This window comes from Octodon degus, unplaced genomic scaffold, assembly GCF_000260255.1.
Source record: "Octodon degus isolate 3935 unplaced genomic scaffold, OctDeg1.0 scaffold00009, whole genome shotgun sequence".
Lineage (NCBI taxonomy): Eukaryota > Metazoa > Chordata > Mammalia > Rodentia > Octodontidae > Octodon > Octodon degus.
Genome location: NW_004524585.1, coordinates 13,304,058 through 13,318,259, shown reverse-complemented (window position 1 = coordinate 13,318,259; position 14,202 = coordinate 13,304,058). Strand labels below are relative to the sequence as shown.

Here is a 14,202-nt window from a genome sequence, read left to right as displayed (position 1 = left end):
TCAAATCCCATTGAATTAAGCGAAAGTAGCTGTATATCTATCCCAACTATTTTGTATATACAAATACAAAATGGTCCTTCCTTTGTATCCCCTTTTTTGTTTAGTCCTGTCAGAGGTGGGTATTCGATTGGCATCTAAATACTATAGGTGTGTGAATTCAGCAAAACAATCCAACACAGTCCAGCAGTCCACAATAGTAGTGGGTTATCCACAGAAGTTATTGACTTGAGCCTTTCACAGTTCAGCATATTAATATGACTTTATATACCTCATTTTTATACTTTTCTGCTGGAGGGTTAATAGTGTTTGGACAGGATATCCTGTCTGCATCTTGTATTATAGATAACCACTGAGAAGATAACAATGTACAATGTATTTATTATTGAAACTGTCCTATTAATCAGCTTTGAAACTATCTCATTGCTATTTGTTTCTCAATAAAATTTAAAAAAAGATGCTATACATTGGTGATACCTTGGTAGCTTTGAAAAGCATAGCCTTTACCATCGTGAATAGGCACTGGCCAAAAATGAAGGATATTTTAAGATGTGGATATATATATATATTTTTGGCAATATACACACTTTAGCAGTTTGCCATACTAATAAATGTCTGGAAACTAATGACTGCCACTGTGAGCATTTCTTGTAATTGTAGAGACCAAAGATAATTTGCATTAATCTCACAATATCTCCATAAATTTAGTATTAAAATATTTATACATTTCTGGGGCCGGGGAGATAGCTCAGTTGAATAAGCACTTGCCTGGCAAGCTCAAGGGCCTGAGTTCAATCCCCGGCTCCGCAAAAAAAAAAAAAAAAAAAAAAAAAAAAAAAAAATTTATACATTTCAAAGAAAAAAAACTGGTAGGATTCTCACCCTGACTAACTATATATGCTGATACCTGTGAACTAAGCAACTGCACTGAGAACAGCAATATGTAAAACTAGGGCCATGCCTGGAATGCCTGTCATTCTGATCTTCTAAATGTGTACTGCTTCTAATATCATATCAATTACTGGTATACTCACTCTCAAATAAATGTTTGTTTAAAAAAAGGTCATAAAAGAAAACAAGAGACAAGAAAAAAATGTCACAGGACTATCCTGTACAATGTTGTATATGGTTAGATTCCTAAATTTGTGTAAAAATGTGTAATTGTTTATTTTTTATTTTTTAATTTTTTTCACATTCTACAGGGACTTAAAATTTAGCATATCAATGACTGTTGAAAAATACCTGCTCCATGTTATGTCTAAGGCATTTGATATTCAGACAGATACTGATGCTAAGCTCAACTGCCTATGTTGTAGGGTCATAATATCAGTAAGCTTCTCTTCTGGAGGGTTAACAACCTAAGTTTGCAGACCAAAAAATTAGAGAAAAAGAAGGGTTACCAGGATAGCCAATATTTTGGCCCTAGACTGTCATGGTCAATGAGGACTCAGGACATAAAAGAACCTGTACTATAACATCCTGTAACTCAGTGGTGTCCCAAATTTTCTGATCAACGAGATTATGGGGCCACAGAGGAAAGTGATCAATGATGTAGAGTATGCTTAAGGAGTGTCACATGGAGAGAAAACATTCTCTCAGGCTTTCACAGAGAGCAAATTGGCCAAGCAATGTCCATGACTCATCCACATGGCTGACACTGACAAAAGATCTACAAACTGCTATACAGGGTTTCAAGGTAAATCCTGAGAGGATTTGACTGACCTTGGCAGATACAAAAGTTACATTTTTTGTTATATAGGTCTTGCTTTCTTTTAGTCTTAACCATCCAGCAGAAAAGTATAAACTCGAGGCATAAAGAGTAAAGCCATATTAATATGTTGAGCTGTAAAAGGCTCAAGTCAACAACTTCTGACATTGCTAGTTCTGCAGATAACCCACTACTGTTATAGACTACTGGATTATATTGGATTATTTTTATGAATTCACACACCTACAATATTTGAATGGCAAAGAAATCTCATGTCTGACAAAACTGAACAAAAAAGGGGGATATAAAAGAAGGACCATTTTGAGTGAAAAAAAATATATATGTATATACAGAATAGTTGGGATATATAGTTACTTTCTCTTAGTTCATTGAGAACAAAGATTTGTACTAATAGTGTTTAGACAAGATATCATGTCTGCATCTTGTGCTATGAATAACTACTATGAAGACAACAATATGCAATGTATTAATTATTGTAACTGTCCCACTAAAGTGTTTTGAAACTGTCTCATTGCTATTTCTTTCTCAATAAAATTAATTTAAAAAAAAACTAAAATCCTAATTTCTGGGCAGGGCATGATGGTGAACATCTGTAATCCCATCCTTAGGAGGTTGAGGCAAGAGACTCCTTGCAAGTTTGAGGCCAACCTGGACTACACAGTGAGTTTAAAGTCAGCATAGCAACAACATAGCAAGATCCTGTCTCCAAAAAACCCTAAAATTGCGATTTCTGGAAAATGCACTGAGATTCATAAAAGAACTTTGGAAATTCTATTCATAATTCCTTTTCTCTAACAACTCTATAATCAATGTGATGCACCTTCTTTTTTCTAAACAAAGTTGTTCTCTCAGGGCATGCATGTTCCAAAATTCCTTCTCTAACTTACCTTTTGTAATATATAGTAACTACAAAATGTTGATAGTTTTAAAATACAGAAACTCTCTAAGAGAAGTATACTTCATGAGGTACAAAAGAGATGCAAGAAAGATGTTCACTGTGGCATAATTTATTATAGTAAAAAACTGAAACTACCTGATGTTTCATTAATTATCATCTGTCAACTCAGTGGAATATTATGCACAAAGCCTGGAGGACAGCAGGAAGTGGTTATTATAGGAAGCATGGTTATTTGTGATATTTTAAAAATCCTTGAAAGGTGAGATCTGCGGGCGCTGGCAAATCGGGCCCAGGATGTAGAGCGGCTGTGCCTGACGACGCGTCTGACACGAGCTCGGGTGGGGTAGAGAGTAGGGGGCGGTAGTTGGGGGTGGTGGGAGAAGGAGGCGGCGAATCACTTATAAATGGCGCCCAAGCAGGACCCGAAGCCCAAGTTCCAGGAGGGCGAACGAGTACTGTGCTTTCATGGCCCTCTTCTTTATGAAGCAAAGTGTGTAAAGGTTGCCATAAAGGACAAACAAGTAAAATACTTTATACACTACAGTGGTTGGAATAAAAATTGGGATGAGTGGGTTCCAGAAAGCAGAGTGCTCAAGTATGTGGATACGAATCTGCAGAAACAGCGTGAACTTCAAAAGGCCAATCAGGAGCAGTATGCAGAGGGAAAGATGAGAGGGGCTGCTCCAGGAAAGAAGACATCCGGTCTGCAACAGAAAAATGTTGAAGTGAAAACTAAAAAGAACAAGCAAAAAACCCCTGGTAATGGAGATGGTGGCAGTACCAGTGAAACACCTCAGCCTCCTCGGAAGAAGAGGGCCCGGGTTGATCCTACTGTTGAAAATGAAGAAACATTTATGAACAGAGTTGAAGTTAAAGTAAAGATCCCTGAAGAGCTAAAGCCGTGGCTTGTTGATGACTGGGATCTGATCACCAGACAGAAACAGCTGTTCTATCTTCCTGCTAAGAAGAATGTGGACTCCATTCTAGAGGACTATGCAAATTATAAGAAATCCCGAGGAAACACAGATAATAAGGAGTATGCTGTTAATGAGGTGGTAGCAGGGATAAAAGAATACTTCAATGTGATGCTGGGCACTCAGCTCCTCTACAAATTTGAGAGACCACAGTATGCTGAGATCCTTGCTGATCACCCTGATGCACCCATGTCCCACGTGTATGGAGCACCACATCTACTGAGATTATTTGTCCGAATTGGAGCAATGTTGGCCTATACACCTCTGGATGAGAAGAGCCTTGCTTTATTACTGAATTATCTTCATGATTTCCTCAAGTATCTGGCAAAGAATTCGGCAACTTTGTTTAGTGCCAGTGATTATGAAGTGGCCCCTCCTGAGTACCATCGGAAAGCAGTGTGAGGCGCACTCACCGGTGTTTGGATCTCTGTCGACATGTTTTTGTTCCTAGTCTTTCTCTTGTACAAATGATGTACTTTGAAGATGTTAGTGTATAACAGAGTTGTTTGTTTTGTTTGATTTTAAACAGAAAATAAAAGGGGTTACAGCTCCTTTTTTCTTTCTTTTTTTTCATTTCAAAGTTGCTACCAGTGTATTCAGTGATGGACAACAGAGAGACATGGTGGAGTGTTTTATTGCCTAGTTGACAAAGCTGCTTTTGAATGCTGGTGGTTCTATTCCTTTGACACTACGCACTTTTATAATACGTGTTAATGCTATATGACAAAATGCTCTGATTCCTAGTGCCAAAGGTCCAATTCAGTGTATATAACTGAACACACACATCCATTTGTGCTTTTTTTTTTTTTTTTTTTAATGGTGCTTAAAGAGCCCTTCCTTTGCAAGTCATCCATGTTGTTCCTTAGGCATTTACCTTTGCTCAAGTTGTTGAAGGATGGTGAATTGTTTCATGGTTTTTGTATTTGTGTCTAATGCACGTTTTAACATGATAGACGCAATGCATTGTGTAGCTACAGTTTTCTGGAAAAGTCAATCTTTTAGGAATTGTTTTTCAGATCTCCAATAAATTTTTTCTTTAAATTTCAAAAAAAAAAAAATAAATAAATAAAATAAAAAATAAAAATCCTTGAATGCCATAATAAACTGTTTCAACAATGGAATCTGGAAAAAAGAAACACCCTAGAGTTGAAATAGGGCCTAAAGACTGGAGCTGAAAGTACTTTTCTTTTCTTCTGCTGTCTGGAGGAAATAAATAATAAGAGGAGGAAAGGAAATGCCCTCACCGACCTTCCCTCCAGCCTTTCCTGATGTTAGTTCCCTGATACTGATTTCTAGCCAAGACTTTAGAAGCAGCCTATACATAAATGGAATCAGCCCTCAGGTTTCCTTTAAGAAGGGGTGGGAAGGCTGTGTATAGAAAGGTCTCAACTAGAAGCCAAGAAACAATCCATTTGGCAAAAATAACCTTATGCCTCTTCAAAAAACAATAACATAAAAATTATTTCCAACACAAAAAGTTCATGTAAAGATTTAAAAATACTCCTAAGGCAAAAATGATGAGACACTTTCCAACTCCATATGCAGATACACAATATGAATCATAGTAACTGTTTAAAGCAAAGGCAGTAATTGTACTGTGGGACGTATATCTAGGAATATAATAAAAAAGAGCAGAAAGGATGCAAAGGAGTAATTACAGGCATAAAGCTCCTACACTATAAATGAAATGATAAAGTACTATTGAAGGTAAACTGTAATTAAACATTCATATGCCCATAAGGAATTATGTAGAGAAAAAGAAGGGCTGCAAGGACAGCCAACATTTTGGCCCTAGCTTTTCAAGGTCAGTGAGGACTGAGGACATAGGAGAACCTGTACTATAACATCCTGTAACTCAGTGGTGTCCCAAATTTTCTGATCAACAAGATTATGGGGCCACAGAGGAAAGTGGTCGATGATGTAGAGTGTGCCTAAGGAGAGTCATGGAAAGAAAACATTCTTTTAGGCTTTCACAGAGTGCAAATTGTCCGAGCAATGTTCATGACTCATCCACATGGTTGACACTGACAAAGGATCTACCAAGTGCGGTACAGAGTTTCAGGGTAAATCCTGAGGGGATTTGACTGACCCTGGCAGATACAAAAGTTATATTTTTTGTTATATAGGTCTTGCTTTATCTTGGTCTTAACCATCCAGCATAAAAGTATAAAAGCAAAGTATAAAAAGTAAAGCCGGGGCTGGGGAGATGGCTCAGTAGAATAAGTGCTTCCCTGGCAAGTGCAAGGATCTGAGTTCAATCCTCGGTTCTGAAAAAAAAAAAAAAAAAAAGGCCAACTCTTTAAAGGAACAAGTTTATCACTGAACCCTTGATTACAAATCCATCAAATTAAAAAGAGACTTAAAAAAAAAGTAAAGCTACAGATAACCCACTACTATTATGGACTACTGGTCTATATTGGATTATTTTGCTCAATTCACACACCTACAATATTTATTTTTATTTTATTTTATTTTTTTCCATAATTTTATTGAGAAACAAATAGCAACGAGACAGTTTCAAACCAAATTGGTAGGACAGATTCAATAATTAACATACTGCATACATTCTTCCTAGTGGTTAATTGCTGTACAAGATGCAGACTTGATATCCTATTTACAAACACCATTAGAACAAATCCCTCTACTCATTAAGAGAATGTAACTATATATCTATCTTAATCACTTTGAATACACAGATACAAAATGGACATTCATCTGTATCCCCTTTTTTTGGTTAAGTTCCATCATTTAAATATTACAATATTTAAATGGCAATGGAATACCCATCTCTGACAAAACTAAACGAAAGAAGGGGAAACAAATGAAGGACCATTTTGTATCTGTATATACAAAATAGACCGGATATATAGCTACTTTCTCTTAATTCAATGAGGGTTTTTTTTGTTTTTTGTTTTTTTTTTTTTCTTCCTCGAATGCCTTCAGGGCACTTTTGGCCAGCGGGAGAGTTGTGAGGTTCGAACTCCAGCAACCTGAGGCTGACAGCTTTGTGGAAGCAGCCACTTAAAGACTTAGCTACGGCCAGGCCCCCTCTCTTAATTCAATGAGAAGAAAGATTTGTACTCATAGTGTGTGGACAGGATATCATGTCTGCCTCTTATACTATGAATAATCACTAGGAAGACTAAAATATGCAATGTATTAATTATTAAAACTGTCCTATTAATCGGTTTTGAAACTGTCTCATTGCTATTTCTCAATAAAATTAATAAAATAAAAAAATATGTAAGTATTTTTAAAAAATGAAATGTGACTAACCCAATTAATTGCAACAAAATGGAATAATCAAAATCCAACTGAAGGCAAAAGCATCAGGAAAACATGAAACAAACTAAAAGACAAATATGATGGACTCAAGAAGAATGAAGTTAAGCAGTGGCTGGGGTTCGATCCCTAGCCTGCCATGCTGGCCCTGTGCGCTGAGACAGCGATTGAGCCTGGGCATGGTGGTACACACCTGTAATCCCAACTCTTTGGGAGACTAAACAACAGGAGGATCACTGAGTCCAATCTATATAGTGAGACCCTGTAAGCTCTGTAGATCCTTACTAAAAAATACAAAAGAAAAAGAAAAAGAACTGTGAAGTTAAAAAAAGAAAAAAGGGGAAGAAAAACAACAGGGAAATTTCTGAACTTTTCCCTGTTTGCAAGCTAACAACTGGCCAACACAGTTTCATGAATACCAGTGGAAACAGGACCTTTGCATTGGAGGAGGCAGTTTAGTACTGGCACTGTGAGCAGTATCTAGAGCAGTGTTGGTCAATCTTTTAGAAACTGAAGGTCAAAACTGACTGGCTGAAGTAGCCGCCTGGTTCTACTTGCTCCTTTCTGGGCATGTGTATGGCCCCCAGTGTGCATGGCAATGCTGGAGCAACTTGGCTTGAATGCCCGCTGAGGGCTCCACATGCCCACTGTGGCACACATGCCTATGCTTGCCACCACTGATCTGGAGCATCAGCAATTCTATGCCAGTTCCTCAAATCCCAGTTCCCACATGAGGCACAGAAGGCTGCAAGATACTGACACAGTGGTTGTGACACAGGAGAAATCAAGCTGGGGCAGTACACATGCTGTCCACTTTTCCGGAGGGATATACTAACTCTTTCCTCCCAAGGCTATATGCCAAATAATCTGGAAAAGACAGTCTGAAACAAAACAAGTCAGTGCATTGCTTATAAATTATACAGAAATGCAAGACACTCATAAAAAACTGCATCAACTAGATGGTAATTTAAAACAAACATCAATAGTTAAAATAGTGGTAAATAAACACCCCCAATTAAAAGGCAGAGATTGTTAGACTGGACACAAACTATATATCTATACTAAGTCCACTTTTTTCAGTGAGAGAGAAAGAATGAATGGAAAAATTAGTTAAGATATGGGGGAGCTGAACTATGCTATTAATCCATGTGACCTACTGAGATTTATAGGACTATAACCCAATAACAGCAGAGCATCATCAAGCTCATATAGAATTGTCAGCAAAATAGATTATAGGGTACAAAACAAACTTAGAAAATTTAAAGTAATTAAAACCATACAAAGTATATTACCACATCTGATTTAAAATAGCAATCGGCAACAGAAAAAAAGAAGCTAAACAATTTCCAAACATCTGAAAGTTAAACAACACATTTCTGAATAACCCCTTCAGTACAAAGAACTATAAAACAACATTAGAGCTGGGAGTACCCATAATCCCAGCACTCGGGAGGCTGAAGCAGGAGGACTGCCATGAGTTCAAAGCCAGCCTGAACTACAAAGCAAGAGCTTGTCTCAAAACACAACAAAACAAGGCTAGCATGGCTAATTCTGCAATTTAGCAAGCCCCTACCTTAAAAAAAAAAAAAAGGTGGGGAGAGGCTTGAGTTCTCACTTGGGATGAATGCCCTGGATTCAGTACTGTACTCAGTACTGCAGGGTAAGGTGAAGGGTTGGGGGGATAGACACAAAAAAAACTAGCAAAAGATCAAATTAAACAAAATAAGTAGAAGGAAATAATAAAGAAAAATAGGTGAAACTGCAAACAAAATAGTAAAGAAAAATTACATAAAAGTCCTCTAACAAGCAAAATGAACTTAGCAATTAACAGACGACATGCCACAGTGGAAAATCAGTTAATGTAATTTGCTGCAGTTTCTTTCCTACGTCTGACACACAGCATCTGATACAACTTAAAGGAGGAGAGGCTCATTTCGGCTCAGTTTCAGAGGATTCAGTTCATGGCCAGCAGGCTCCAGGGAGGAAATGGCATGGCAAGGGGACGTTGTAAAGGAAAGCTGTTTAATCCATGCAAGCAGGAAAAAAGAGAAAGAACATGGGGAAACAACACAGCCTTCCAGGCCACACCCTGTAGAGGACTCCAACCAGGCCTGCCGCCTAGTAACACACTCAGGGACTGCACTCATCAGTGGATGAGTACACAACCTCTATAGTCCAACCACCTTCCACACACAAGAGCCCAGGACAGGGGCTGGTGAGATGGCTCAGTGGTCTAAAGCACCTACTTAGAACAAGCTTAGTAAAGCACAGGGACCGCGGTTCAATCCCCCAGCACCACATGCCAGCAGGTCCGCCCCCAGGTGGGCTGAGCTGGACACACACACACACACACACACATAAATAAAAAATAAAAAAATTAAAAAAAAAAGAGCCCAGGACATTTCAGATCTAAACCAGAACATTTACCTTATTAAGAACTAAAGAGTAAAATTAAAGGAGAAAGAGAAGAAGCACTTAGGAAGTGATAAATATAGTAAGGTATACTACACTCCTGTCATCTTTCCCTTTTCTCTGTACTGTATCCCCAATCTCCAAAGACAGAGACTAAAATTTTACATTCTTTGCTGTGGGCTACACAGTGAGTTCAAAGTCGGCCTAGACTATATAGTGAGATCATGCACGTGCCAAAGAGAGACAGAGAGAGAGACAGACAGACAGACAGAGACAGACAGACACAGATACAGAGACATGAGCTAGTGAACCAACAGAGGTGAAAACTAATACTCTCCCACACTGAGTTCTTTATCAATCACAAGATTAAAGAAAAAAAAAAGAAAAAAAGAAAAACAAGATTTAAAGAAAGCTGCTTTGATGGAGAAAACACCTTCCCCATTCCCACTCATTTTCCACACTATCCATAGTTTAGCTCATAGAAAGGGTTATTTTATTTTCCTCAGTTCCCATCTATAATTTTCCCTGTATACAAAACAACTGACCCAAAGGGTGGCCTCAGGGATATATTTCATACCCCAGAGACAGCAGTTTCTACATATGCAATGGAGACTCACAATTATCTTTTCCAGGAACTATTTTTACCCCCCTCAGGAATTATTCCCCTCTAACTAGGAGAATAATATAAATGATACATCTCCTTTTCATTCATAATCACTATATAACCCAAGATTATCACTTCAATTGTTACCCTTATCTAATATTTAGTAATTCCTAATTGAACATCTCTCCTCTTCTAGAATTTAAGAGGTACTGAAGATAAGTGCTGACACTATCAGTAATAATGCTTTAGTAAGCAACAAATCCAGGCATGGTGACACATGCTCATAATCCCAGCACTCCAGGGGCCAAGGCAAGAGGACTGCCATGAGTTTAAGGCCAGCCTGAACTACAGAGCAAGGCCCTGACTCAAAAAAAAAAAAAAAAAAAAATTAAAAGCTAAAAAATGCAACCAAAAAATGGCCCAAGAAATACAAACGTATTCCTTCACCTAATAAATTTGTTTGTTGGGCAAAGTCAATTCAGTGGCTCAACAAAGTCATTAAAGAACAGGTGTTTTCCATTTTCCAATTCTGGATGTCAGACATTTGATCTAGCAATTTTACTTCTCTCTCTTTTTTTAATGTGTTTGGTTGTTGCAGGATCTCCCTATGCAACTGGGGCTCTTGGTGATCCTCCTGCTTTCAGCCTCTCCAGTGCTGGGACTACAGGAGTGTGCCACCATACCCAGATACTGGCCAGCTCAGCCTGCCCTAGGGGCAGGGTTGGCAAGGCATGTCATGCCAGGATCAAACCATGGTCCCTGTGCTTGCAGGTACTATAGTCTGCTGAGCGAGCTCCCCAGCCCTAGCAATTTTACTTCCAAGACTTCATCTCACAAAAAGGTGAGTAAACAAAACAAAGGCCCCCCAAAATTTAAAAGGGGTAAGACAAAACAGAAACAAGTACAAAAATGTGAATCAGGGGATCAAACTCAGGGTTTTTCTTGCCATTGAACCACTCCTTATATGCCCCACCTTTTAATGATGGGTTTTGCTACGTTGCCCCACAGGCCTTAAACTCTGGGGCTCAAGGAATCTTCCTGCCTTAGCCTCCTGGGTAATTAGGACTACGCTATGCCACCTACAAAACTGTTAACCGTGACAAACTGAAAAAACTTTAAAACAAAACAAAAAAAAATTTAAAAATTTAAAAGAGCTGAGTGTGGTGACACATACCTATAATACTAGCATTTGGAAGGCTAAGGCAATAGGGTCACCACTAAGTTTGAGGCCAATCTGGGCTATATAGTGAGTTCAAGGCCAGCCTAAATTGGTATTTTAAAAAATTCCAGAACTCTCACCAATAAAGGAACGATTACTTAAATTGAAAGCCCATACAATAGAGTATAGCACAGATATTTTACATGGAAATGTGTCCAAGTTTTATTGGTTTAATGTAAACTACAGAGTATGTGTACATACAGGAGTAAAAGGAGGAAGGGGGGAGTGATGGCAGCAAGATGGCTGAATAGAAGTCTCAGGTTCTTAACCCTCTACCCCCATGCAAAAGTTCAATTAGCCAGTATCTACAAATTAAAGCATCTTTTTGAAAACCTTATTACAAATGAGGACACCTATGTAATCTGCAAAACTGAAAGAAAATTCAATCAAAAGTGTAAGAATGATCTCATTTCAACCACACCACTCCTACCTATCTCCTGTCCCCACATATAAGCAACACCAGATGGAGAGGATTTCCCTAGGCCTCTGGTTTTTACAGGAAAAAACTTGTAATGATCATACAGCACCCCTAGCATTCCAAGATGCTTCCTAGGAAGGCAATTCCAGCCTCACCTCATGGGAAACACTGAGATAACAGCACAGCTAGACTGTCTTGGATCAGGTAGAAAAAATCTGTTGTACTGACCAGAACACAGATCTTGGTAGTACCTTTGTATTTCTGGCAGCTGTGTTGCCCCCTCAGAGGTATCAGTCAATTTCATGGCTCTTTCTGCAAAGCTGAACTGGTTGCCTTCAGCATAGTGAGATGTTCAATTTCGCCAATATCGCAGAACTCTAGTTGCCTAGATTCAAGGCTGGACCTGTTTCACCCCAGGAAGACAAGCAGTAGTTCCCCTCAGCCCAAAAGCCCAATCAAAATCCACACCCATGAGGGTTGGAGAGATTCTTATCTTTGCACATTTTGGAGAAGCACATGTGATAGACTCATTCACCTCTGCCAAAATACTACCCCCAAAGCACCACCCTGAGAGAAAGAATTCTCAAATGGTGCATTTTTAAGAAGAGCATCTGGATCCACCACCCCGAACAGACTTGTCCAACTGCAGATCCCACATACCAGAACTGTCCAGGCAGGGAATACATTCTGTGATCAGCCTAACTGAAGTCATTATAGTACCTAGCCAAGAGCTGTGCCTGATAAAACAGCCCAGCCAGTGGTTGCAAAGGAGAGTTGCAGCTCAAAGAACAGCTCTACCTAACATCAGCAAAATGGCAGCAGACTAGCCAAAGAATCTACAGGTTAAATAGTAAATCGATCCCTGCCAAAAGAGGGAGGGCTACTTTCTCCAATGTACAAGCAACAGTACAATGTTTTTCTTGATACTGGGATTGAACTCAGGACCTTGCACTTGCCAGACAAGTACTGTGTCACTGAGCTATAACTCTGACCCACAAATAATATAAGGACAAAAAATTACCAAAAGGTAGTGGTGGGGGATCATGACACTGATACCCACAAAAGGAAAAAAGCTCTAACAATATGTCCTACAGAAATAAAGATCCATGAAGTGATTGACAGAAAATCCAGAATAATTTTCTTTTTTTTTTTTTTAATTTTATTTATTTATTTACTTATTTAGTGTGTGTTTGGCCAGCTCAGCCCACCAGGGGGTGGGGCTGGCTGGCATGTGGTGCTGGGGATTGAACTGTAGTCCCAGGGCTTTGCTTAGCTTAGCTTAGCTTGTTCTAAGTAGGTGCTTTAGACCACTAAGCCATCTCACCAGCCCCAGAATAATTTTCTTAAAGTTCAGAGAACTACATAAAAACATACAGATACAAAATCAAATTACATTTAGGAAATACATGAGCCAAGTAAAAGTTTGAAAAAGCAACAGATTTAGACAAGATATCGTGTCTACATCTTGTACTATGAATAACTACTACAAAGACAACAATATGTAATGTATTAATTATGGTAACTGTCCCACTAACCTGTTTTGAAACTGTCTCATTGCTACTACTTTCTCAATAAAATTATTTTTTTAAAAAAAAGCAACAGAGAGGCTTGATCAGAACCTTTGTCTTGCCTCCATTTCTTGTGTCTCCTGTCCCTATTTCATCCCCACTCCCCTTCCAGGGTCCTCGTTGACTAACCTGTGGGTCGGGTCAAGTGGCGCCCAACGCGGGGCTCTGGCACGGGGGATCCAGTGAGGGACACCGGTCGTCAACCTGGCCAGCACCCTCTCCTCAGGAGGTTGACTCGTCGCGGGAGCCTGCCGCTTCACGTCCCCTTGGTAAGTGACCGGCGATTCATTATGGGACAGGCAATTAGTGAACATGAAGTGTTTCTTCAAGGCTTAGAAAAAGCTCTCGGGGCATGAGGAGTAAAGGTTAAAGGTAAAGATTTGTCTAAGTATTTTGCATATATAAAGTAGGTCTGTCCCTGGTTTCCCTTGGAAGGTACTATTGACTCCAAGCGCTGGAAATGGGTGGGCGATGCTTTAAAAGACTATTATGATGTTTATGGGCCCAAAATGGTCCCTGTGACTGCTTTTGCTTACTGGAATCTGATAGATGAACTCTTATCCCAAAAGTCTCGAGATCCCCAGGTTGCTTCTATGATTCAGAAGGGTGAAAAGATCCTCCGAGTGGACTCTAATCCCTCAGTCTCCGCTTCAGCCGATAAACCATCCACTCAAACTAGTTCAGATACCCCCAAACAACAAGAGGACCTCATGTCCTTCGATAGTGACAGTGATGGGGAGATGACTCAGGCGCCAGCTCAAGATGGCGCAGAGCTTGCGGACAAAGATGGCGGAGAACAAAGAACTTCTTCCCAGTTGGTGAAGAAGCCTCTAGGGGGTGGAGCTTCTTCGGCCATTTTGAATACAGTTACCCCCGCTGACACCGTGGCTACTAAACCATATAGCAAAATTTACCCTGATTTGCCAAAGCCCCCAGAGCTTATAGCGCGTTCTAATAACATTGACTGGGATGATCTAGCGCAACAAGCCGCTCAGTATCACATTCCAGATTGTCCCCCACCTTTTCCCGCTGCTCCGCCTACGGTTTTCCCAGCTTTTGATTCCCAGGCAGAACTAAAGTCTAGGATACAATTCCTTAAGT

General features: G+C 39.4%; 2 protein-coding genes across 2 annotated transcripts in view; one reads left to right on the top strand and one right to left on the bottom strand.

The window, feature by feature from the left end:
- LOC101586177 (ATP synthase subunit f, mitochondrial-like) overlaps window positions 1–14,202 on the bottom strand; it is a 290,636-nt gene that overhangs the window by 90,103 nt on the left and 186,331 nt on the right. The window lies entirely within an intron of this gene.
- Window positions 2,984–4,629, top strand: LOC101583441 (mortality factor 4-like protein 1). Its single transcript, XM_004625379.3, has one exon. The coding sequence runs from the start codon at window positions 3,029–3,031 to the stop codon at window positions 3,998–4,000; it is 972 nt and encodes a 323-aa protein (XP_004625436.1). The 5' UTR covers window positions 2,984–3,028; the 3' UTR covers window positions 4,001–4,629.